Below are 25,544 nucleotides of genomic sequence, written 5' to 3' on the forward strand. Positions count from 1 at the left end.
TTTTATTTCTAGGAATTGAATGGAAGATAGAGCCCGTTATGGAGATGTTTAAAGTTGTTTTATGGGTATTACATGACAGTTGATGGTTTTTTTTATAGATATTATAGGTTATAGATTGATTTTTTGTTGATAGAATAATTGGTTTGTTAAAATTATCGTTTTTAGCATACTAATGACCAATTGAAACTTATAAATTATAAGATATAATTATTTATTTTTTTTATATTAAAAGCTTTTATATTGATATTAAGTTTAAAGTTTCTTAAGGTTATTATAGTCTCCAAGACAATAAGTGAAAAAAAGTACAATTGTTTAAATTTGAAATTGAAATACAATAATTAGGCCCGGAATCTTGACCCAGCCCGGCCCAGGCTCATGTAGAATTGGGCCCGGGCTTATATTTTTAGGCCCATAATGCGGGCTGAATCGGGCCCGGCCTAACCTAAGCCCGTTGTTATGAAGGCAAAGCCCGGCACGGCCCGGTCCATGATCACCCCTAGCCTGGAGGGTGGAGAACTGGAGATGAAGGTCAGTGCCAGGCCCCAGCCAGCAGCGACGACTGACTGAAGGGTGAAGATTCTGCATGTGCTGGCCCGCCGGTTGTCACGGTTCTGAAATCATAATGGAGCGAAAAAGAAAGAGGTGTGAAGATCAAAAAAGAATTACGGAAGGAAACGGAAGAAGGCCGGAAAGAGAACGATGAGCGATGGTCCAAAACTCTACACCAGTAAGCCTAAGAAAGGTAAAAAGGAAAGAAAGAAAAAATATCAATCTACCTCTACCCTGTCAATTGTCATAAATTCATCACTCTTTTTCACTAATAATTGAGTTTATATAAAATTGATTGATCACTGAGCAGCACAGCTGAAGCAGCATAAGGGCAATCAGTTCTCGACACCTTCAACAATGGAAACTCCTCCTCCTCCTCAGCCTCCCAAGGAATCCTTCGCCAGACGTTACAAGTTCGTGTGGCCACTCCTCTTGACTGTAAATCTTGCTGTCGGAGGTATGGTTCCTTCTTTTTGTCTCCTTGTCTACCATTTCATTGCTTGAATCGGACGCGGAAACTAAACTTTGTTTAACTAAGCGGAACCCTAGATTTCTAGGTTTCTGTTCGAGCTGCTGCTATGTGCTTTTGCTTTCTAAATGCTGTTATATTGGGACAATACGGAGGGGAGGGCGAGGGCGGGGGATTATTAACTTAATTGTCTAGAAGACCAACGGTTTCTATTGGTTCCTTCCTGATTTTGAACTGTAGTTCGTGGTTTTTGTAATTTAATTTTTCTTCCCTTGTATTTAAAAAACCGTTCCTTTTTCTTCTTTTTCTCTCTGTTATTCCTGTTCTCTTCTTGGATGCGTATCGTTGACTTGATTTCTTTGTCAGTTTAGTTCGTCGTTCACTTTACTAGATTATGCTTCATTTTGGACTTCGATTGTTTATGTTGGTTATAGAAAGGGAACGAAAATTTTTATTCACTCTTCACTGAGAAGTTTACTGGGTGGAATAACTGCTAATTCTTTTCTTTTCTTTTTTTTTTTCCTTTTTGTTTTCCACTGAACTTAGATGTTCATGAATATGAATGGAATAAATAATGAATGCCGGGTTATTCTTAATGCCATTTCTCTAGAAACAGAACATTAATAAGGTTTATCAACTTTATTTGGTGATTACTTACATTTCTACCATCTCATTCTGCAATTTAGCATGTATATACTACTGCACCAGATGCTTTACTGCCCAGTAATCCTCAGTTTCTTACTACTTATTTTGCTGATAAATAGAAGTTCAATTTAATAACTGCAAAGATTATTTACGTTTGGCTACTCGGTTTTTAAATATATTAGCTTGCTGTACTTAGGATGAAAATATTGCATACTTTTGTTGCTTTCAAGATATCAATTGTTGCTTCTATTTCACATGCATAGAAATTATGGATTAGAAAGCAGTTAAGGAGGGAAACCAGAATTCACATATTATGGTCTACCTAGCTACACTATCGAGTTTTGCTGAAGTCAATTAAATGTAGTCATGCTTTGGTTCTTTTAACTGGAATCTACATCCATTACACTGGAGAATAATTTGAACTTAGTGTGTTTATTTATTTTCTGCAATACCTTCATTTGATTACATGGATTCCAAAAGAAAGCTTCTTAGCTTACAAAAATAATACCAGATAGCAGCATATTTGAATTAATCTGCATCCGTAGATTTTGGAAAACGAGTGATATTCCCAGGTCTTATATTAGCATCAGCTGGTTATGTCAGTTACAGCAAGGAGGTGACTGTTAGAATGTATGTGTTTGCATGCCTAAAGCTTGATGCTGAGAACAATCTAATTAAGTGGTTAGTCAAATGCTGGTTTAGAAAATTTTGAATCTCTATTTCCTGTAAGAAAAAAAAAAGAGAAAAGATAAAAGAAAACTACTCGTTGAACATAAATGCAAAGTCTCCTTGAAGCATTGCAGATTTTATGCTCCAACAGTTTATTTCTGCTCTACTTTATGATCTGATGCCTAAGTTTTAGAGAGATCCTTCACAGCTAGGGTGCAAGGCCTCCTCAGATCAGCTACTTATTTTTGTAGGAAGATTAAAACATTTCCACAATATCCTGTTCTGAGAAGATTAGAATGTTTTACAAGATATGCACAACCATGCCCTACAGTTAGCTCATACCAAACAGCCCCCGTTCATGTGTTAAGCAACAAATTTGTGAGATCATGTTTATTTGCTGTCTCATATTGTTCATAAATTTCATGTGGTGATCCTTATTGACAAAACTCTTGGTGTCATTCCTCCTGTTCAGTGTGTTTCTGGCCCTCTTCTTATAAAAAAGCAAGTAAACAATAAAAGTTGAAGGATCCTGGTACCTTCTCATCGTACTTGGTTCCTGTATGTTCCTCATTCCTCCCCTTCAATGCAGCTAGGATTAGGGAGTGTACTATCACCTGATATTTATCCAATTCCCAGAAAGATTTATAATAATAATCCTGCATAAGGAGGGCTGGGTTGGATATCGAAGCAAAAAAGTTCCTTATGGAAGGCGGAAAATCAAAAAGTAAGAATTTGCTGAAGGTAAGAGAAGGTAGAAGGGCGACATTAATCCTTCTTGAGGAAGCTGTTCACTGGTTGAAAGGCTTCATCAATGGAGCACTTCAGTCCACGAAAACCGTAGGGTGGAGGAATGTACTGGAGTTGGAAAAGAAAAAATATGAAGTGGAACTCAGATGGAATAAAAAAGGGTGGTTCATTACCATCATAGAACATTTCGGTGACCGAAAGCAAATGGTATGTATACCGGAAGGGAAACAAGGTCAAGGATGGAAGTCATTTGCGATGGAGTTGCAGAAGTTCTTGGGTGCGGCTAATCACCTGCAAGTGAAACAAGAACAAGAACAGAGCAACAAGATGGGTACCACTGAGTCATCGTTCCAGGCATTGAAACAAAAATCAACCAGTTGCGGCAAGGCAGTAATGTTTCCAAACAGGGGACTGAAAGTGTGGGTTGAGGCTGAACTGGAGGATTAGTTGAAGAAAATGGTGGTTTCCGCCAGTAAGGATGTTCAAGACTGGAGGAAGCTGCTAAGAGTGGTAGTGTATAACTTGTAGATAGATTCGGAGGTAACCTTGGAGCCATTTGCAAATAAGAAGGCAATACTAAGCGTTGGAGATGGAGTTGACAGGGGATTTGCAGCTTTCGAGTGGGAAGAGGGGTTGATCTATGTCCAGAAATGGAAACCCTTGTGTAATGAGGTGGAGCCATTCAGAGGGTGCTTCACGCTGAGAATGTTCGGACTCCCGTTTCATCTTTGGAATAGATTAGTCATAGAAAACCTGGTAAAAATGTTGGGAGTAGTGTTGGAAGATTGCAATCTACAGGATCTTCGAGCAGTGGAGGTGAAAGTTAAAGGGGTGGCACCAGAATCAATTCCAAAGACGTTTGAAATACTTGTTGACAATGTCTGGTACAGAGTATGGTTGGTCTCAGAGCTGGAGGTGGAGCTTTGGGGAAGAAGAACCGAGGTAGAAGATGAAGGGGATGTGGCGGGGTCGATCCCATGCGGCAGACAGGTGTTGGCGAACCTGAAGGTGGAACGACAGTGGCCTAATGAGGTAACTGAAAAGCAGCAGCTGGAAAACCAAGAGACAAGAAAGCCATTTCAAGAAAAAAATTTAAAATTTTTTGAAGTGTCTCGAAGTGGGGAGGCTCGAGCATCCTTTGCCGACGTGGTCAAGAAGAGGGTTGGACCACATAATGGCTTATCGCGGGCTGGAGGGTCTGAACCGATTGGAGGAGGGGCCGGGCTGGTTCTAGGTTCGGTCCTGGGGCCACGTGATTGTTTAAGTGAGCACATGGCCCAGGACAAACTAAAGGGGGACTATAAACAAAAAAAGAGTCTATTTCTTCCTTCTCGAAGAAGACCTGCGCAGGAGACCCTATTCTGGCTTGGCGGAAAACGAAACCTCTACAATGGGTCCCTAGATCGGTGTCTGAGCATTCAAAAGGAAGCAACTTAGTGAAAGACCAACCGAATCCCAGATATCTAAGAGAGGGTAGCGTGGAAAAGGAAAGGGTTGATGAGGGTTGGGTCAACTACCAACTGGGAGACCCAGATTTGGAAGAGGACTCGGACGACCAGTCCAGCATAGGCAGTACGGAGGTAGACCAACTTTCAGAGGCAGACTTGGCTGCAACCCTGCAACTTAGTACATTGTTTTCAGAAGACACAAGGGAAGGATTTAGACTGGATCGGCTTATACACCAGGAGAACAAGGGTGGGGAAGGCAATGACGATCTAGACTTAGAAGTTCTTGAACCAAAGCTTGACAATGGGCGAGAGTTTAGTAAGGAACTACCCATGTCTCCTCTGAAGCAAAGCAGGAACATAGCAAGGAGGGACGAACAGCTGGGTGCAGAGAGGGACCACTGTAAAACGAAAGAGACGGGATGGTTCACTCCATAGATCTGAACCAAGGAGCTTTCCAACAACCACACCTTCCAGGATCCAATAGCTTCTAACTCCAGTCCGCTCCATCTAAACCAAGGTAACAGTGTCTTTTCAGTTATTGGTACTAATGGTTGCTCTGTGTCCTATGTGCCAAATTCCATTCCCATTTCAGAGGTTGTAGTCTGTGTAGGAGAAGGGGGGTCGGGTATTAGTTGTAGAGGTAGAGAGGAGTTAGAGAGGGAGGTCGAAAGAGAGAAGGAAGTAGACAGTAGCCTCAGGTCCTTAGGAGACAGTGAGAATATGTTGCCTGAGGGGGAGGAGAATGAACAGTTGAAAGGAAGGGATACTGAGACTAGGTTAGGGTACAACAAGGAGGAAGAAGGCACAGATCGGGACACAGCCAGGGAGATAAAATGAAAGAATCAGAGAAAAAAGAGTTGGCAAGTGAGGATTCTGTGGCATTATTTGTACAGAAACTGGGGTGTAAACTGAAGGACCCAAATAAGCTGAAAGCATTCCTAGAGAAAAAGAGAGAAGAAGTCAAGGCCGAGAGGAGGAGAATGAGTGAAGCTGGAAGCAAGGTGAAGGAAGGGGGAAGTGACAAAGGCATTAGAACTAGAGGGGCTAGGAGGGGAGGAAGTAGGTGAGGGAAAAGGAGCGAGGGGTGGACATAAAAAGATTAATGAAAATTATAAGTTGGAATGTGAGAGGACTGGGTAGTGCAAGGAAAAGAGCAGTAATAAAAGGAGTCATCCGAAAAATGGACCCCAATGTGGTACTATCACAGGAAACGAAAAGAGCAGAATTTGATACCAAATGGGCAAGGAGTGTGTGGAGGAGTAGGGGGATTAGTTGGGCGGTCCTACCATCTTGGGGATCAGCAGGGGGTGGTGACTTTGTGGAAAATTGAGGTAGTGGAAGGCCTAGAGGAATTGGTAGGACAATTCACAGTCTCATTGAAATTTAGGCAAGTGGAAGATGGTTTTGAATGGGTATTAACCAATGTGTACGGGCCAAATGACTACAGAGAAAGAAGATTATTATGAGAGGAGTTGGCAGACATAAGGGGTTTGTGGGAAGGTCCATGGTGCCTAGGAGGTGACTTTAATGTAATAAGATTCCTGGCAGAAACAAATAGTTCTACGCAGAGGACCACCACAAGTATGAGGAGGTTTAACCAATTCATAGAGGCCTTTGAATTAAAAGAAATTCCACTGTCACAGAGGTGCTATACTTGGTCCAATCTCCAAACCAATCCAATTTTCTCTAAGTTGGACAAATTCCTATTTACAAACGACCTAGAAGAACATTGGGGGAATCTGAACTCTAGAGCACTCCCAAGGGTGACTTCTGACCATTGGCCTATTGTACTTTGTAAGTAGGAGGTATGTAGTGCGGGCCCAACTCCATTTAGATTTGAGAACATGTGGTTAGAGCATCCAGGGTTCATTAGGAAGGTTGAAGAGTGGTGGGTAAAGAGCAATCCAACAGGGGTGTGGTATGGAATGAAGTTTCATAAGAAGCTCCAGTATTTGAAAGGGAGAATCAAGGAATGGAATCTACTAGAATTTGGGAGATTGGAGGAAAGGAAACAGAATGCGATCACACAAATTGCGGACCTGGACAATAAAGAAGGGAGGGAAGGCCTAACTAAAGAGGACAAGGAACATAGGTGGAGCTTGAGGAAACAGTTAGAAGATTATATGCTTCAGGAGGAAATAAGTTGGAGGCAGAAGTCAAGATGCAAGTGGTTAACAGAGGAGGACAGGAACACTAAATTCTTTCATGCCTTGGCTTGTGGCAGAAGGAGGAAGAATTCTATTACTAGATTGGAAATTGAAGGGAACAACATCACAAGCCAGAGAGAAATAGCGGGAGCATTTGCAGATCATTTTAGGAGCATATATAGAAGGCCACTGAATAATAGGGTATGGTTGGAGGACTTGGATTGGCCAACATTGAAGATAGAAGAGAGGGACTGGTTGGAGAAGAAATTTGAGTTGGAAGAAATAAAAGAGGCGGTATTTTCGATGGATAGATCAAAGGTCAGATGGTTTTACGATGACTTTCTATCAGGATTGCTGGGAGATCTTAAAGGAGGACATACTGTTGGTATTTGATGAATTCCATACCAGAGGAGTGATTAACCCGGGACTAAACTCCACATTCATTGCTTTAGTTCCCAAGAAAAGTGAGGCAAGCCACCCAAAGGACTACAGGCCGATCAGTCTAGTTAACAGCCTTTATAAGATCATTACGAAGGTGTTGTCAATTAGAATAAAAAAGGTGCTACCATCTATCATCTCGAACAATCAAGGAGCTTTTGTGAGGGGGAGACAAATAACAGATCAGATACTGGTAGCAAATGAGAGTTTAGAGGATTACAAGAAATCCGGGAGAAGAGGAGTGGTCTGCAAACTAGATCTAGAAAAGGCTTATGATATGGTTGATTGGTCCTTTCTATTGGAGGTGATGATGAATTTTGGGTTTTGAGATATCTGGTGCAATTGGGTGATGGGATGCATTAAGGATTGTCACTATTCTATCTTGGTGAACGGGACAGTGATGGACTATTTCCCAGCTTTGAGGGGGATCAGACAAGGAGATCCTCTATCCCTCTTTTTGTTCACATTGGTAGCTGAAGTGCTAGGGGGTTTGATATCTAAAGCAGACTCTAGGGAGCTTAAGAGGGTGGAGAGTTGGAAGGGATAATGTACCACTTACACATCTACAATTTGCAGATGATACGATTCTATTTTGCAAAGGTGGGGATGTCAATTGGATTAAAAATTTGGAACTCTCTATACAACTCGTTGAACAGATGTCAAATCTTAGGGTGAATTTTGAAAAAAGTTGTATAGTTGGAGTCAATATGGGGGAAGGGGAGATGGGGGAGTTTGCAGATATTTTGGGATGTGCAATGTCTAATTGGCCGTTAAACTACTTGGGCCTACCTTTGGGAGATAATCCTCAGAGAGATGATTTCTTGGCCCTGTTGTGGAGAGATTTGAAAAGAGACTGGCCAACTGGAAAAGAAATTATTTGCCCCTTGGAGGGAGAATCACCCTAATTAGGTCTACGTTGGCTAACTTTCCTGTATATTTTCTGTCAGTTTTTAGGATACCGGTGAAGGTGGCTAATAGGTTGGAAAAGCTAATGAGGGATTTTCTGTGGGAACTGGGGGAGGAGAAGAGGGACCATAGGGTCAAATGGGAGGTGGTTTGTAGAGCTAAAGAGGAGGGAGGGTTGGGTATTGATAATATTAGGACTAGGAACCTGGCACTACTAGGAAAATGGTTATGGAGATTCTCACTGGAGAAAGATAGGTTGTGGGTTAAGGTGGTGGGAAGTATACATGGACTGGCAGATGATGGTTGAGGTTTAGGAATTCTAGCAAGGGCCACAAGAGCTTCCCCTTGGAGAGCCATTCAAGCCATTTTGCCTTTATTCTCTCCATGGATCAGGTATGACTTGCATTCTGGTACCCTTATCAAATTTTGGGAACAAGTCTGGGTTGGGGACTTCCCTCTGAAAGATCACTTTCCATGTCTTTTTGCTTTGTCCTCCCTCAAGAATGAACCAATTTCTTCCTTTATTGCTCCTTCTAATTCACCCTCTGGGTTTTGTTGGAACCTAAGCTTGAGAAGAGGTGTTAGGTACACAGAGATTGCCTATACCATAGCCTTACTTTCTATCCTTGAAGGGGTCTTTATTGATCCATCTAAAGCAGATTTCAGAATCTGGACACTCACTCCCTCGGGCTCTAATACTTGTGCCTCCTTTTTCAAAGCACTATTACCGTCTCATCCCACTGGCTTTTCTTTTCCTGTTAAAGAAGTGTGGTGTCGACCTATACCTCCTAAGGTTGGGAGTTTTTGTTGGGAAGCCTTCCTGGGAAGAGTTAATATAGGGGATCTACTCCAAAGGAAAAGACCCAACAGCTGTTTATCCCCTCATTGGTGTGTTCTCTGTAAGGCTGACGGTGAGTCCGGATATCACTTGCTAATTTCTTGTCGGTTTGTTAAAGCTATTTGGGTATGGCTACTTCTTTGTTTGGATGCAGGTGGACCCCCCCCCCCCCCCCCCCTTGAGTGTTCAAAGCTTGTTTTCTTCCATGCGTAATTGACCAACTAAAAGGGCTAAAATCATGTGGAGTGGTGGTAGAGCTGCAGTATGTTGGACAGTGTGGGAGGAGAGGAACTCAAGGATCTTCTCAAGTAAGAGAGAGGTATGGAAGAAATTATAGAGAGCATTCACATTAGAATGACACAATGGTTGAGAACACTGGAGCTGTTCAAAGTGTTTTCAGTTGATGAGTTGTTAAGGAATTGGAAGGAGATTGCAGATTCAGGCCTATGTAGAAAGTTATTAAAAGCTTGCTGGAGTCCTCCACCTATTGGATTCATCAAACTGAATTTTGATGGTAGCAGCATAGGCAACCCAGGGCCTTCAGGAATTGGAGGTGTGATAAGGGATGGAACAGGGAACGTGTTAGCCATGTACTCTGGGCCGATTGGGGTGGTAGATTCATTGAGGGCTGAGATTCTTGGAGCTATTAAAGGGATTCGAAGGGTCAAGGAAATGAAGATCAAAAAGGTGGTTATAGAAGGTGATTCTGCAATGGTGGTGAAATGGCTAACAGAGGACAGTGCTTTGATGTGGAAATACAAATGGTTAACCAGGGACATGGAAATTCAATGTAATTGGATAAAGAGAAGTGCAAATGCATTGGCTGATGGTCTAGCTAGGCAAGGGGTAAATAGAGACACATTATTGTGGGCTGTTTTGTAATCACTACAAGATCAGAAAGTTCTTGGGTAACTGGAGTTAAAACCTTTTAGCTCCATCCCGTTGTAATCTTGTTTTTATCATTAATAAAATTTCACTGTTACTGATCAAAATAATAATAATAATAAACATGAATGAGGAAAAAAAGGAAACAGAAGAGCTTGTTCACTAATTTTAGCTGTGTTTGTGACCAGGGTAATGCATCAGATTAATAAAAGTTTGATTACATAGGTTTACGTCATGGGAAGGTTCATATTTGTGTACTGGCTCGTTTTAGATGATCCTTGAGTGTAATCCATGGGACCTTGATTTCATGATTTGTGCCATTTTCTCAAAATTGTGACACCAAATGTAGTGCTCGTTTGGGAGGGCTTTCACACAGTTGCTTCTGGTATTGCAAGGTAGGCCCCACACAAATCTAGCAAGCTGTGTTTGGTGAAAACCCTGGAAAGCTGAAAAAGGCTGTCATTGAGCAAGGTGCCAACCAGCTGGTTGGTAAGGTCTCCTGCTGGTCGTAGCGGAGACTTGGGGTCGAGTCTCACCTGCACCTGGGTTGGGGAATGGGCTACTCCCCATTGTGTAGCCCTTCAAAAGATACCAAAGAAGCTTTCATTGAGTTGAGAACTCGACTTTCTGGTGAAGCTAGTTTTGATAACTTCTCCAAAGCCGCTCAGTAATGCAGCTCAATCAACACAGAAGCCCTTCCAAATGGGCTTGTAATGCAGCACTGAGCATCTATGACATGGTCAACTGGCACTCATCATGGCAGATACACTCTTCTTTTTCACCATTTCGCATAACCAACACTCACAGTTTCAATGATAATTAAAAAAAGAATCTTTTCTCATAATCATTTCTGAAAGTAAGAAAGAGTAGGTGTAAATACCTGATATTATTGATGATAAGTTGATAATCATGGCCATCTGTGATGCTTGAATATCTCTGTTGAATAAATTCCATCATTCTCTCTTCACCCATATTGTTTTTTTACTTCTTTTGCCTTTTTATTTTTGCTGGAAATCTTCATTCTCATTGTTGTAATACTTGTGATGAGCACCATCACTTTGTCAGCATATGGAGTCATTAGATTTTCCCCACTAATCTAATGCACATCAGTGCCTTGTCTTGGTGATATGAAGACTTATTTAATATTGTCTCTTAGCTCATTTCCTTTACTTGTATCAATTGTATTTAGGACACTTCTATCTACTTCCCCAGTCTCAACTTCATCATTATCGTCTGTGACTTCTCTATTTTTATAAAAGAAGTAATCCGGTTGGTTCTTTGGCTTCTTAATATGCTTCATTATTTACAAATATGCATGTTGCATCTGTAGCTTACCTTTTTATGAGGACAAAAAAGAAAGATACAGGTGCAGAGGATGTTGAAGCTGTAGTAAATGTTCCCTCTGCTCCAGTTGCAAGTACAACTACCTCAACTCCGGAAATACCACCACCTGCACCATCCATCATAGAGCCCCTGAAGGTACGCCAACCCATTCCTGAGGATCAGCAGCGTGAGCTATTCAAGTGGATATTGGAAGAGAAAAGAAAAGTCAAGCCCAAGAATCCTGGAGACAAGAAAAGCATTGATGAAGAGAAGGCCATTCTCAAACAGTTTATTCGAGCAAAATCCATCCCAACCATCTAGTGAGAAACCTCTTTCTGGTGGCAATATAGAGATTTTCAAATTTGGATTATCTGTCTGGTGTTTGTTCCGATGGGAATGTGGAATTGTGGATTTCTTATTTTTGTGGGATACAAAATATTTATCTATTTTTCCAATGGGTTTCCCTTTTGATCAAATGTTCTGCTTCTTATACTGCTGAGGAGCCTAGGAAGCGGTGTGGAGCAATCATATTGATATGACATTAGAGTGACCTTTCAGGCGGACTAAATTTGTTCAGGTCCTTAAGGATTGTCTACGCCTTGCAGGCTTGCACTAGTTTTTGTTTGGAATTTGCTGTATTTCACTGATGTGTAGACATGAATCAGATGAGATGATTTAGATTCTGGCAGTGGCTTTGATTTGCATTTCTGTTCCCAAGCTGGGTTGGAGTGTTGCAGTGGGTTGTCAGCTGTTGTTTCCTTTTTCCTTCATGGTTGACTTAAGATAGATCAGATGGTCTTTTATCTTTTAACTCACCATTTTGACCAACGATTCAGTCGATGGTAATCAATTTATGGGCATTTGCAGACCACATGGATTGATGCCATTTTAGTTGATGGGGTTTGCTTTTTCTATAGCAATTAGCAAATGAACTCATAAATTCATCATCAAAGATGAAACAACTGCATTTATAATTGACTTCACTTTACTAAAATCTTATAAAATGGCTCCATTTCAGTCTTTATAAACATTCTTGAAATGGATTCGATGGGAGCCGTGAGCTGAAAACGAAATTATTGTATTTATTTATTTATTTTGGTAAGCCGACACAAGACGGGGTAACACGTCCCCACAGATCACTGAAACTAATAAAATTCAATTCTCTTGGAACTCCCCCAGCAAAGGTTCTTTATCGGGTAAACGCATTACGAGCAAGCCAGACAACCGCTTGAAGGAATGACGGAAACAGACTCCAGCAGAGAGTAAAGAGAGCTGACATGACACTCTTTGATTAGATTGTTCAATCTCCATGGCGGTGCAAGACTTACTGAGGCAGTCGATGACAATCTTCGAATCTCCCTTTAATCTAAATTGGGTGGTCCCTGAAGTTGATGGCGGCATTTATTCGTCCGTGGTGTCTGGAGGTTAACTCTTTGAAAATTTGAAACTGTCGTCTCATGGACCGAAACTACTCAAAGAGCTAAAGCCCAATATAAAAAATAATAATAATAACAATAACTTAAAATGCTTAAGTGACCAACCATTCAACTTCATTTCAGCTTCTGCGCCAAGATGAAAGGAGATTGTACTGGAAATAACTTATAGCAATGTTTGTGCCTTCAAAATTAGTTTAGCTTAGGTTATGTTTGGTTTGAAGGGAAAAAAAAGTAGGGAAAAGAAGAGTTTAGCTTAGGTTATGTTTGGTTTGAAGAAAAAAACAAAAAAGTGGAGAAATGAAGGGTAGGAAAACTATTACTGGCTAGGCCTGTCTAAAAGTTTTTCATGAGTCATGGCACATTCTTTTTTTATTCTTTTTTTTTTCGTTTTTTTTCTTTAACATGGGAGCCTAGCCTGTTACACCAACCGCAGAAAATTACAATCTATCACATCTAAAAAAATAAGGGAGAAGTACCAATCAGCCCAAATCAGAATTTATTAGGCTCAAAGTACAGGGGAATGTATCCTGACCGTGAATTGATGCCAAATTCACGGGCAGGATGTGGTTTATAGGGGTGAGAGGGCTAGTTGTAAGGGGAGCTGGAATTCAGAATTCTGCATCGTATGTATCCGTACTTTTCCCTAATAGTCTTAAGTCCTTGTGAAAGAACTCTTTCGCCTGCCACTTCTCTTCTTTCTCTACTACAAGAAACTAGCTCTTTTTACATTTTTCAACTGATATGGCTTCTGTTAATGCTAGCTCACCAACGACAAGATCCTGGTCAAACAAAGATTGAGATTGAAGATGATCATAATACATCTGTAACCAAGGCACAGAAAACAAAATAAACAGAACAAGTGTCAAGAATAGGAGGCAATTCCACTTTCCAAAGGAAGCCTCTTGGAGGTAACTTCACAACAAAGCCAACGGTGCATAATAAATAGGTGACATATTTGGGTTGGATGGGTATCTGTCATCTCATAACACTGGCAGTGAGAGACTTGGAGTAGTTAGAATCAAAAATTAGTCAGGCTGCACAAACAAAGATGAAGAAAGGATGCCTTCACAGGGTTTCAGTGTACCATCTGGAATTCAGGAAGAATGTCTGATGGACATGTAGCTACTGTTAATATTCATGTAGTTTGTACATGGACCAAGAAGGTTCTACTGATCCCTGCTTTTCATTCGAATCCCCCCCTGGTAATAAGGCTTGTCTGAATCTTATAGCAATCTGTTTCTGATCATAAGTGGAAGATGAGTCTATCCAAAATTGATGGTCTGAATAAGGTTTGCATGCACTCATCCCTCATTGATTAGTTTTGTTAGTTAAATTATCATGATTGTTAGTAGACCATCTTCTTGTTTCTCAGTGTGGCCGACTGAAATCTTCTTTTGCTTTAATTTTTTGTTTTTCTCTTCAAGTGATCATCTGAAATCATTCGAGAAGGAATGAAACTCCATTAAAAGCATACAATATTAAACAGTTATTTTCAAGAAAATGGTGATCCAAGACAAAATTGAGAAAAGGAAACTTTATAAGAATGCTTTAGAATCCATTCAACTTACTACCTAAAATTTGGCATTTGGCTAAATAGTCAAAGATAATTTAGCACAGTTCTACTATATATCTCATGCTGGTACCATATGCCCAATCCTGTGTTTTAACTACTTGGTTGAATCAACTGATGTACCATCCTTGGATATTGACATGAAGCATCCAATGGTTTTCTTCTAATTTAGTTCTGAGGGTGAGACTGGTTAAATTTATTTTCTTCAGATCTGTCAAGGGATCTATAATTATAGATATCAAAATTTCCACTAGATAAATTTGTGTGTGTGTATAAATCATTACACCAAGTAATGCCCCCTAATTCATAGACATATATGGGTGCATAAATCACTTTCATTGCATTAATTGTTCAAGCTGTGTTGAAACAGGATTTTTCTATAAGCCAATTTATGGAATTTGTTTGCCAGTTGGCAAGGATTTCATGGTTTCTATTTTATATTAGAAGTATGATAACATCAAGTTACATTTCAAGCCTGTGGATAATAGGTTTCAGACTGAAGGGTGGTACTTATTATGTGTAAAATGAAGAGTTATTTTCTTAAAAGCTTCTAATCAGAGAACAAAATATAAAATCAGTAAACTTTGAACTATTAAAGGATAAGCATTGGCTTAACTTAACACGTGTTAAGTTTTGGGAACCATGGAAGAATTTACAGCAATTCCTAATTAATTGAATTTTTTTAGCACTTCATCGAGATAAAAGTAGAAATCTTGTATAGGTTTCTTTACCTTTCCCTTCCTTTCCTTGTCTTTTCCTTCAAACCAAACATAGCCTTAGTTAAATGCTCCATAAATGCATATAACAGCGGGGCCTTCTAATGGATCCAATTCATATGAGGTAATCAAATACAGCAGAGCCATACTTTGTCCAACATATACAGTGAGGATACTGAGGAATGAGGATGATCCTTCTCATAAATTAATATTTGTTAAGAGCCTGAGTATGTTGTATTAAGCCGCTCAACCATCCAGTTTGACCATTCAGTTTTCTCAAATAAAAAAACAAAATTTAAAAACGAAAAAATAATTCCAAATCATCTTTTAAAGCTATTTATATACAAAAAAAAAAGCTTAAAACAATAAATGTTACAAGTTGCGATAGGTATTGACACACCTATTTCATTCCTAAAAGCTGGTCAGCAAAACCATTTTGGCTATTGGTTTCCAGCTCTGATGGTCCAATTAATCCAAGTCTGACAAACTGAATTCATCTATCTGTCTTTTGGTAATTAAGCTTGATGCTAAAGTCACAAAATACAAAAATGATGGATTCAAATGTCTAGAAACCCCACCATAGGTACAGCATGAGAGAGAGAGAGAGAGAGAGACTTTGAGTTGTGATTACTGTCTCGTTTAACCTTTTTCTGTTATCCTGGGTAGATAAAATTGTGAGTGCAATGCAAGTATTATCATCCTGAGAAAAACAGACCAGATATGGAGTTATCATCCTTCCCTTGGAAGATACCTCTACAGTCTTCTAGCATATTTTCTCCGCTTTTCAAACTCTTTCTTTTTCAAATTGTGATGTCAAGCTCAGATCTCACCATTGCAGCAGAATGATACAGAGTCCTGGTTCAAAGTTTTCCTTCAGTTTCTATGTAAATAATAATTTTGATATCAAAAGGTGGCAATTGATCATACAACCTGATCCAAAAATAAGAGCACACGCTGTTAATCATAGAGATCCAACAACAACCCATGTGCATGACTGAGAAATCCTTTGATATAGAACAAAATTAGGTCCCCAAACCTAACAGCTTTAGTTCTTATTATAATTGTAAACAAATTATAATCCCTCTCAAGTTTATCCATTCATGTGATGTGAGAAATGAGAATTCGATCATCAGCTTAATTACTTCTCTCCACAAGGGCCATTACCCAATGTAGCTCCTGGCTATCCGGGCTTGGGAAGGTTAGATTGGATATCTCACCTAACTTTTGTCATTTTTCGCACAAAGTGGCCGCTCTGACTCAAAACTACAGTCTCAGGTTTGTCATCCCAAAATTTTTACCATTGCACCAAGCTTTAGTCTCTCCATTGAAGTCTGCAACGAAACTGATTTTACCTTAAACAGTGATTCATTTATTTCATTAAAAAAAAAAAGAATAAGAAAACCCAATATCTCAACTACTAACTTAAATCCCACCGATGATAATAATCAATCTAAAGTATAGCCAATTGAATTTAAATATATATATATATATACATAAACTCATCATGTAGTGAATGATTTCATGATTATTGAGAATAGACTGTGATACCCCACACATGCAACTTGTACAGAACTGTTCTACTTCTGATATAACTATAATATTATTATGCTTTGCCCGTTAGACTCAGTTTGGAAGGAGTGCAAATACAAATATATACTGTGCAAATACATACAAAATAATACAGAATACAAGGTTTTACACTCTACAAATTTGTATTTGTACTCCTTCCAAACTGATCATTAATGAATAGAATAGATTGTATATATGTGGTAGCTAGAACTGTAGGAGATGACCAGGACTTAGATAACGATAAGCACCATTATGTTGTAAACTGTTAGAAGAAGCAGAAGAACCACCAAAGTAGCAACAGCATGTATATATTTTTCCTCCCTAGCTTTCTCCTTACTCTTTTGCTCTGTTAGCATAATCCATTCTTTGAGCTGTACCTGTATGGATAGGTAAAGCGTCCCATCTATGAACATAATTCTTTTTGTTTATTATGTCGAATATCTGGAGAAGCGGAAAAACAATGAAATGCAGTGAGTTAGCATGGGCGTTTTCTTATATTCGTCTTCTTTGCCCCAACAGTCTCACTCTTGTCTGATTGCCACTGTCGAAATTCAATGCCTGAACATGTTCTCTCCAACTTGTGGATTCACGTGTGCATCATTTGAGCAATAGCAATGCACATTTTCCAACAGGGTGTATTAGTGTATAATTCTGATCTCTTTTCTTCCTTCCGTAGTCAAAGAGGCTTGAATCGAGATCCCCTGAGCCTTCTTGCTGCAAGGAGAGAAGAGAGGGTGGTGCCGCCAAAGGGGTATGCACTAATAATGCAGAATATATATATATATATATATATATAATAAATACATATTGCAACTATTCAAAGCTGCAGATATAATATATACTTCCAAACAGAGAAAAATAAGGATTATTGCAGACTGCAGAGACACTGATAATAAGCCATCCACAATTAAATATTGAAGTCATGTTACTGCATGTTGTATCCTCAGGAAGTATCAAAAAGATATCTAAGATATTCTCTACCATTTGGGAGCAAAAAGATTTGATAGAATTAACAGCAATAACAGCACACAGAGACACAATGAGAGAGAGAGAGAGAATCTTATGGATTACAAAAAATCTTAAGTTGGGTGGCTTTGGACAAAGAGGAAAAGGAATGGAAGTTGGGATTGCAAAAAGAATTGAGTGCAAATAAGAAAAGGGTTTCTTGTATGATTTAAATAACTGATGTCAAACAGTCAAACAAAGAATCTGGGATATGGAAACTTTAAGTTAATTTGCTTAAATAATTGGAGGAGGATTTGTTTTAATAAAGGCAGCCACATGCATCACATATAAAATGAGAAAGGATGGGGATGAAAGTAACCATGAGGGCTAGGGGATTGGCTCAATGTGTTTGGATTGGGTGATGATTTTAGTAGGTAGATAAATAGACTGAGACACAGAGAGAGAGAGAAGGATGGTGGAAAGCATGTTGGATTCATTGAGTCTCACATGTTTGCACGAGGCCACCAGCGGCACCGCCAGGGACGTTCAAAGCCAGTGCCACCAGACAATTATGGAGGGTGGGGGCGTCTCACTTCTTTTAGAAACAAATGATACATTCCTAGCTCCTTTCTCAGCTACTTCAATTCTTATCCTTCTTAATGTTTGTTAATAATTAACAAATGTAATTGAAAAAGTATTCCTGATGGGCTTGTTCGTTTGCATCCGGCGACCCACCGAGAACCGAGCCTGGAATGTGCAACACATACACATATCCCCAAATGCACCACCACCGAGGCTGGGTCCTGGGTCCGCCCCAGCATAGACTTAAATGGGTATGGATCGACCCATTTATCCGTTTGGTCGGGATTGAGGCTTGACATGACCTCAGAGGCTCAGACTTGGCCCTCCCATGACATGATTATCTCTCTCTGGTCCAGCCACGGGTAAAATCCGACCTGGGAGTTGACACCAACGCCTGGCTGCATTAGACAAAGCTAGCTTATTTTTTGGTGAACGAGTTGACTTTGGCTCCTTTTATAAAAAGAGGAAACTAATGGTGGATGTGAAGGCCACCTCATTGAAAAGTAGGAAACAAGGAGGCGTGGCCATTGTCATCACCGTGAATAGGATCGTTTCCTCTTTTAAAAGGAGCAAAAGCTTTTTATTGGTGAACCCCCCCAACCACCAAGAATCCAAAATTAATTAACTCGCTCTCGCTGTGATTTGCTCCACCGGACCTACTAATTAAGTTCTAAAACCTCTCTCTCTCTCACGCAGTCACGCGTGCACATACACGCGAGAGAGAGAGGGAGGGTTCAATATTCCATCATGATGACCGTCATTTCTCTCCGTCATCTTCATGATTAATGGTATTTAAAGAGAGGAAGGACGGGAGAGGATGATGAGTTACAGCAAATTATCCAGAATGGACATGTCCTTGATTATTAGTGTGGTAGCAATCCTGTTGTCCTCCATCATTCTGTGCAGGAGTTGGAGGAGGAGAATCAGGTCATCAACACACAGAGGCGGCCAACTTCCTCTGGGAAGTCTAGGATGGCCCCTTGTCGGCGAAACCTTGGAGTTCATTTCCTGCGCTCTCTCAGACCACCCTGAGAGCTTCATGGACAAGCGCCGACGCATGTAAGTATAAGCTTAATTACCTTCTTCATCCAATTAACTTCACTACTTCCAATCTGCTGGCAATAGCATTACCCACTTGCCCAGATGATGATCATCTCTCCCAAACTCACCTGTAGGCTGCACCACTGTCCCAACTCCCAATACTTCAAGTCCATGTTCAGCTACCTCACGGTTTTAGCTTGATGTGGTGCTTGATCATTTCATGCATGCAAATCCAACTTCATTTAGAAATCCAGTTTAATTAGTTGGTGAAGGAATTAACCTTTTCAGACTGTAGCAACTTCATGATTTCATTACTGAGCAATTTTGTGAGAATTCAGATCATACCCAGATTAATGGCAACTGATTTAGGTTATATTAAAATATAGACTAATAGTTGGCATCAAAAAATCTGTATTATCTTCATCCTTCAACCACCTGTAGCTAGAAATGTTAAAGATAGCTAGCTACTAGCCCACCTATTCCTTCATTATTTTGTGTAAATGGTTGAAAGTTACAACTTACCAGTAGAATAGAATCGGATGTTACCGATAATTATTTAATTAGTAATATAATTACTGTGGTGATTGATATAAATATTAGAGTCGAGTTCATGTCATGGATAGATGAATGAACTAACAAGATTCTGGGAGTTGTTTAGGTATGGGAAGGTGTTCAAATCACACATTCTTGGTAGTCGAACCATCATATCGACGGACGCCGAGGTTAGCAAATTTATTCTGCAGAGTGATGCCAAGGTCTTCGTGCCTTCTTATCCGGGATCGCTCACCGAGCTGATGGGAAAGTCATCCATTCTTCAAATCAACGGAAGCCTGCATAGAAGAATCCATGGATTGATCGGAGCCTTCTTAAAATCTTCACACCTCAAGGACCAGATCACCCAAGACATGCAAAAGTACGTGCAACAGTCAATGGGAAGATGGAAAGATGATAAGCTCATCTACATCCAAGATGAAACCAAAAATGTCAGCTCTCTCTCTCTCTCTCATAGTAATGTTTTGGGTTTGATAGAATGAGATTAATTTAGAAGATATTATTAGAACCCCATATTGGATGCATAATTATTTTGCTTTAATTTACACTGTCAACCCATGCTGGTTTCATGATTATATGTTGTTGAGCTTTAGAGCCCATCATGATATATAGTTGCTAAAAGCGCGTTTCCAATTGTTTTCATTCAGATTGGGTTTCAAATCCTGGTCAAAGTATTGATTAGTTTGGATCCTGGTAAAGAAATGGAGTATCTAAGGCAACAGTTTCAAGAATTTATTGCGGGTCTAATTTCTTTACCCATTAACTTACCTGGGAGCAGACTCCACAGGTCATTGCAGGCAAGTGCATAGTGCATACTCTCTCTCTCTCTCTCTCTCTCTCTCTCTCTCTGCATCTTTATATATTTCTAGGATGATGAAGAGAAAACATCTTCAACAGTCATCACTTAATTGCTTTCAGGCAAAGAAAAGAATGGTGAAGTTGGTGCAAGAAATCATTCAGGATAAAAGGAAGGAGGGGAGCCCAACCGTTCCAAGAGACGTGATTGACGTCTTGCTAGGTGACACAAACGATCAACTGACGGATGAGCTAATATCTGATAACATGATTGACTTGATGATACCAGGAGAGGACTCTGTGCCTGTCCTCATAACTCTTGCAATAAAGTATCTCAGTGATTCTCCTTTGGCTCTCCAACAATTGACGGTATGAAAGCAAAACCCGTTATTTTATTTTATTTTATTTTATTTCATTTTTTTAATTATGATGACTAACATAACAGCAGCTAACAGTAGCAGAGATGTCATTATTGCGGCATCCTAAGCAATTACTGTTTGGGTCATTAGACGAATACTGTGTAGTATAACAAACAATGGCAATAGTAACTACGATTGAGCCATATTTAGTAGAAATTTCAGTGGGTCTTTGGTGAATGCATGTCAGGAAGAGAACATGAAGCTGAAAACACTAAAAGCTCAAGCGGGGGAACCTCTGTGCTGGAGTGACTACATGTCTTTGTCATTTACTCAAAATGTAAGTTGGAGATTTGATGAAAAGCTCTTTGCGAAATAAAGGAAGATTCATGACCTGCTGATGACAGTGCATATATACTGTACTTGAACAGGTGATAACAGAGACTCTGAGGATGGGAAACATTATCGTAGGAGTGATGCGTAAGGCCATGAAAGATGTGGAGGTGAAAGGATATCTAATTCCCAAAGGATGGTGTGTGTTTACATATTTCAGATCAGTTCATCTTGATGAACATCTTTATGACTGGCCTTACCAATTCAATCCATGGCGATGGCAGGTGAGATGGGCCCTCCCCTTTTTGTGCTCTCTTTGGTTTCTTCTACTTTCGTAGTCTAGTCGATCGTTTTCTGCTTGGCTTTTGGTCACTGCAGCACGGCAGTAGTCAAAACTCATTTGGTCTGTGGACATACAGGACAAAGACCCGAGTACTTGTAACTTCACTCCTTTTGGAGGTGGCCAACGACTTTGTCCGGGGCTTGACCTTGCCAGGCTGGAAGCTTCCATTTTCCTCCACCACTTCGTTACTCAATTCAGGTATAACAACATCAGCTCTCTCTCTCTCTCTCTCTCTATGACCGTTGATTGGTATGACCAAAGACCCAAAAAAGTGATTGAATTCTGTGACTTTATAAATATGACATAATCTAATAGCAGCTTCAACCACTGCCCCCTCACATCCCCGAGTGCTGTGTGTAGGCAAAGGTGACAGTGGTTTCACCGTATTGAGCCCACTAAATTAATAACTCATACTCATTTCATATCTATTGGGGGCATAAATCCTCGTCCCTGATTAAGAGGGTGTTTGGTTTCGTTTATGTTTATTCGATAAACGTTTATCCGTATAGGTGTTATTTTAGAATTTTCTCTCTCTTGTTCTTTTATTTATACATTGAAAATGTAAAAAGTAAACTTTTTTTATGTGCATGTCAGTCTTTTGTTCATTGTTACGTTGAAGTGGCGCCTAATCGTCATAAACAATTGCAATTATTGCATTTCTCTATTTTACTAATAAATAAAGTACAAAAGGTTATTCAATAGACATAAAGGAACCAAACACATATACTAAAAGGGTGTTTGATTCTGTTTATGTTTATTCAGTAATGTTTTATATTTGTGTGACTGCAAAACCGATAAATACATTTAATGAAAACATTTATGACACATAAACGCCATTAGACACCACATCATCAATCTATTTAAGAAAGCTTCGTTTTGAAACTTCTTAAAACGGAAGAGATGCACCGAAATCAAAGTTTACTACACAAATGCAATTAATGAGACTGGGGGCGCCTATATGGCACCATAAACAAACGTTTACTCAATAAAAATAAACGAACCAAACATATACTAATTAGGAAGGGCTGTCACAAACGCTGGATTAATTGTCAGGTTCCTGCAAATCTTAGTTGAAAAGGGCCAAGCAAGGGACTATAGCATTTATTGTATTTCATTCCTATATCCATTGCTGGGTATAAATATAATCCCTCTCTGAGTGTTTACACCCATGAGATGCCTTTTGGTACATTGCATGATGTTGATTCGCATTCATTAGCAGTGATTGAGCCCATGATTTTACAGCTTTGAATGAATCGATGGTCTAACTCTTGATGTTGATGATGATATAGCTATCAATAATATACCCAACTCATCACTACATCTACATGAGACGGAAACATTCACATTGACTGATTGGCACAAACCTTTGAACTATTGAGCAATGGGCCAAACATGATGCGTGGACCCTTCATCCCATGATGATGACGACCCACTAATTGGATAGTGTAGTAGTATCTTATCTACGGATCCAAAGATGGATGGATGACATGATGGGCCACCCACATGTACTCCACGCACGTTTGATTATATCCAGAACTGAGTTACCCAGTTAGCAACCTGACTTAATTTTTCTTGCACTGCAGGTGGGTGGCCGAGGGTGACTCAGTTGTCAATTTTCCGACGGTAAGAATGAAGAGGGGAATGCCTATTTGGGTCAAAAGGAGAAGCAACCTTCAGTCTCCGACTTCAGAGAAAGTGGCAGGGCAACAGAACCAAATGAATGACAAGTAAGAGAGATGGCTCAGTCCACACGTGTGGTGGCACTGACAGATCAGCTCTTGTCTTTATGTCTTTAACTGTAACGTCATATATATACAGACAATATAAGTACATGCATATGTATAGTAGGGGGACCCAACCATCTCTTCATCTTTCACCCATTCATCTCCTGTCTGTACGTTTGCAATAAAGGTGATCCCAGAGTTGCCGTGGTAGGTGACACACTGGTTGGTATACGTCAATGATATTTCTTCAAGGGTCCCACCAACAGCTAAAGCCTAAAGGGATCAGGAAAAGTTACAAATTGTGTGCAAAAAACCCCAAATAAATATACAAATACTTCGCCCAACTTTTTATCATAATTACCACTAAATAATAGTCGTTTGGGGGCGCTTATGGGATAAATAAGTGCTTATCTTACAAGTGTTTGGTGAAAAAATGCTTCTTTCAAATAGGGGGTAGGATTAAGTGTTTTGAAAATTATGTGGTGGGTTAAAAAAACTTTGAATTTATTCAAAATGGGCTTATTTCTTGAAAAAATATTTATTGGGTTTTATTTCCCACATACATATAAGTGCTTATTGATGTGGCCCTGGCCTAGGCCTAAAATAAGCATTTTTTTTTATAAATGTTTAAAAATAAACACTCCCAAACAGGGAGCTAGGGATCCCAGTTGATATTTTATTTTTTACCTCTTAAATCCTTTTGTGGGTAATTCACATAAAAAACCCTTTTTAAGCTAAAGACAGTTCATGTAAGTGCTTATTAGTGTGGTCCTGGCCTAGGCCTAAAATAAGTGCTTTTTCTAATAAATGCTTAAAAAAAAGCACTCCCAAACGGGAGCTAGGGATCCCAGCTGATATTTTATTTCTTAACTCTTAAATCCTTTGTCAGTAATTCACATAAATTTTGAATTTAAAACCTCTTTTTTAAGCTAAGACAGTTCATACAAAAAGAAATAAATAAGCTAGGACAGTTCAAATATGATTTAAACAAACCTGTCAAGAGCAGATGAAATTAATTTTTCAAGAAGAAAAATATCAAAATGTAGGCCTTTTTTATGAGAAACCATTGGTTCCCCTCATTAATTTTTAATAAAAAGAAGATAAACGGTTTAGCTTTATTCTTCGGAATGGCTTAATAGTGTGGTATTGATAGTTTGATTCTCCTTTTTCTTGCATTGATTGTTCCAGCTAGCTAGCTAGCTTAAGTTGATAAAGTCACAATGAGTCAAGTGTCCGACCATGAACCAGCGATGAAATCCCACCTTCATCATTCTAACCACGTGGCAACAAGGAAAGTAGTAGTAGTAAAATATATGAAAAGGCACATAAACAGATAAACTCTAAAGGGCAATGCTAACTATACGGCTTTCCCCAAATCTGTATTCAAGTACGGCGCCATGGGCACCGTGGATATGTAGTCGGTAGTCACTTTTTGTAGGGCCCAATGCCAACCAAATACGGCTTTGACCAACCCCTACGGCCTAAGCTAGCTTACCTCTCAAGTCCAAAGTGCCCTTTCAGGGGAGCCTGTCCCACTTGAGCTGTTTGGCCTATTTAGAGCTAAGTTGGACCTACTAACCTAAATAGGTGGGTCCATGCGAGGCCCATCACAACCCAAGTTAAAGCTTGAGCCGGCGAGCCCATTACAGTTGGCGAAGCAGAGCAGATGGTGGCTTAAATTAACTAATTAAGCTTAGGGAGCCATTTTGATAGTTGTGATGGGAGAGGGATGGTAAAAGCAAGTGAAGTGATAGAAAATAATGAGTAAATTAGTGATGGAATTAATGGTATAAGAAGAAAATCAAAGCAATGGTGAAGTTCGATTTTGGCTAATGACAGATTCCATGTGTGGAAATACCCATACATCGCTTGGATGGCCTAGATCCATTGATTTATTTCTTAACACCACTTTTGGTGGATTGGAAAATTGGCTTAATTTGATATATCATATTAATGGCTTGGATTAATTGAAATTGTAGTACATCATTTATATCACTATGGCATATTATTTGGAAGGTTTTGATTAGTTGAAAATATTGGTATACCAATTAGATAGTTGGATTTAATTCACTGATCTTTAGGAGGCCATTTTAATGGTTTAGATCCTTGGTTCATTTGGCACGCCACTTTGGATTATATAGATGAAATGAAATCCTAGTGCATCATTTGGATGTCTGGAATAAATTGACTAGTCTAAGGAGGCCATTTTGATTTTGATGGCCTATATCTTAAGTTTCGACTGAAACAGCAATGCCTATGTCCATGCGTGTGTCTGTGATTAGACTTGTTCACGGGCTTGGCCCATGAACATTTCACACTGCTTTGACTTTAGGCTTTGCGCTTTGGGCCGGGCTCATTCAAAGGCCATGAATAGGTCTATGCGTGACAGAGATCTTCTGCATTATCCAATAGCCATCTGCTAATTCCTGCAACATCTTCGTCAAAATGTTAGACTTTTATCATGCAATTAACAACAAACCCAATCCCTGGTTTTTGGATTGGGATCGTGTTGGTCCAA

General features: G+C 39.6%; 2 protein-coding genes across 3 annotated transcripts; both read left to right on the top strand.

Moving 5' to 3' along the window:
* The first annotated feature begins 582 nt into the window (after positions 1-582).
* Positions 583-11,768, top strand: LOC104586613 (uncharacterized). The gene is made up of 3 exons (XM_010243899.3): positions 583-742; positions 860-1,006; positions 11,072-11,768. The coding sequence occupies exons 1-3, from the start codon at positions 700-702 to the stop codon at positions 11,383-11,385; spliced, it is 504 nt and encodes a 167-aa protein (XP_010242201.1). The 5' UTR covers positions 583-699; the 3' UTR covers positions 11,386-11,768.
* A 1,712-nt stretch (positions 11,769-13,480) lies between these two features.
* CYP90D1 (cytochrome P450, family 90, subfamily D, polypeptide 1) lies at positions 13,481-23,182 on the top strand. 2 transcript variants are annotated; one of them, XM_088889831.1, is made up of 9 exons: positions 13,481-13,789; positions 16,875-18,941; positions 19,582-19,906; positions 20,123-20,272; positions 20,394-20,639; positions 20,877-20,966; positions 21,058-21,243; positions 21,379-21,500; positions 22,886-23,182. In XM_088889831.1, exons 2-9 carry the CDS (start codon positions 18,700-18,702, stop codon positions 23,031-23,033), a joined length of 1,509 nt encoding a protein of 502 aa, XP_088745957.1. In that variant the 5' UTR covers positions 13,481-13,789; positions 16,875-18,699; the 3' UTR covers positions 23,034-23,182. The 2 variants fall into 2 exon arrangements, with proteins under 2 accessions (XP_088745957.1, XP_010242200.1); XM_010243898.3 differs by having other exon boundaries at positions 17,032-18,941.
* Positions 23,183-25,544: the final 2,362 nt, after the last annotated feature.

Source organism: Nelumbo nucifera, chromosome 6 (genome assembly GCF_055504915.1).
Source record: "Nelumbo nucifera cultivar China Antique chromosome 6, China Antique-T2T, whole genome shotgun sequence".
Lineage (NCBI taxonomy): Eukaryota > Viridiplantae > Streptophyta > Magnoliopsida > Proteales > Nelumbonaceae > Nelumbo > Nelumbo nucifera.

What these genes read in the sequence shown, in the direction of transcription:
- LOC104586613 (XM_010243899.3), top strand. Translation starts at nt 700, where the DNA reads ATGAGCGATGGTCCAAAACTCTACACCAGTAAGCCTAAGAAAG. An exon ending in CACCAGTAAGCCTAAGAAAG is followed by an intron (nt 743 to 859) that starts GTAAAAAGGAAA and finishes ATCACTGAGCAG; the next exon opens with CACAGCTGAAGCAGCATAAG. An exon ending in TGTAAATCTTGCTGTCGGAG is followed by an intron (nt 1,007 to 11,071) that starts GTATGGTTCCTT and finishes TTGCATCTGTAG; the next exon opens with CTTACCTTTTTATGAGGACA.
- CYP90D1 (XM_088889831.1), top strand. Translation starts at nt 18,700, where the DNA reads ATGATGAGTTACAGCAAATTATCCAGAATGGACATGTCCTTGATTATT. An exon ending in ATGGACAAGCGCCGACGCAT is followed by an intron (nt 18,942 to 19,581) that starts GTAAGTATAAGC and finishes GGAGTTGTTTAG; the next exon opens with GTATGGGAAGGTGTTCAAAT. An exon ending in TGGCTCTCCAACAATTGACG is followed by an intron (nt 20,640 to 20,876) that starts GTATGAAAGCAA and finishes AATGCATGTCAG; the next exon opens with GAAGAGAACATGAAGCTGAA.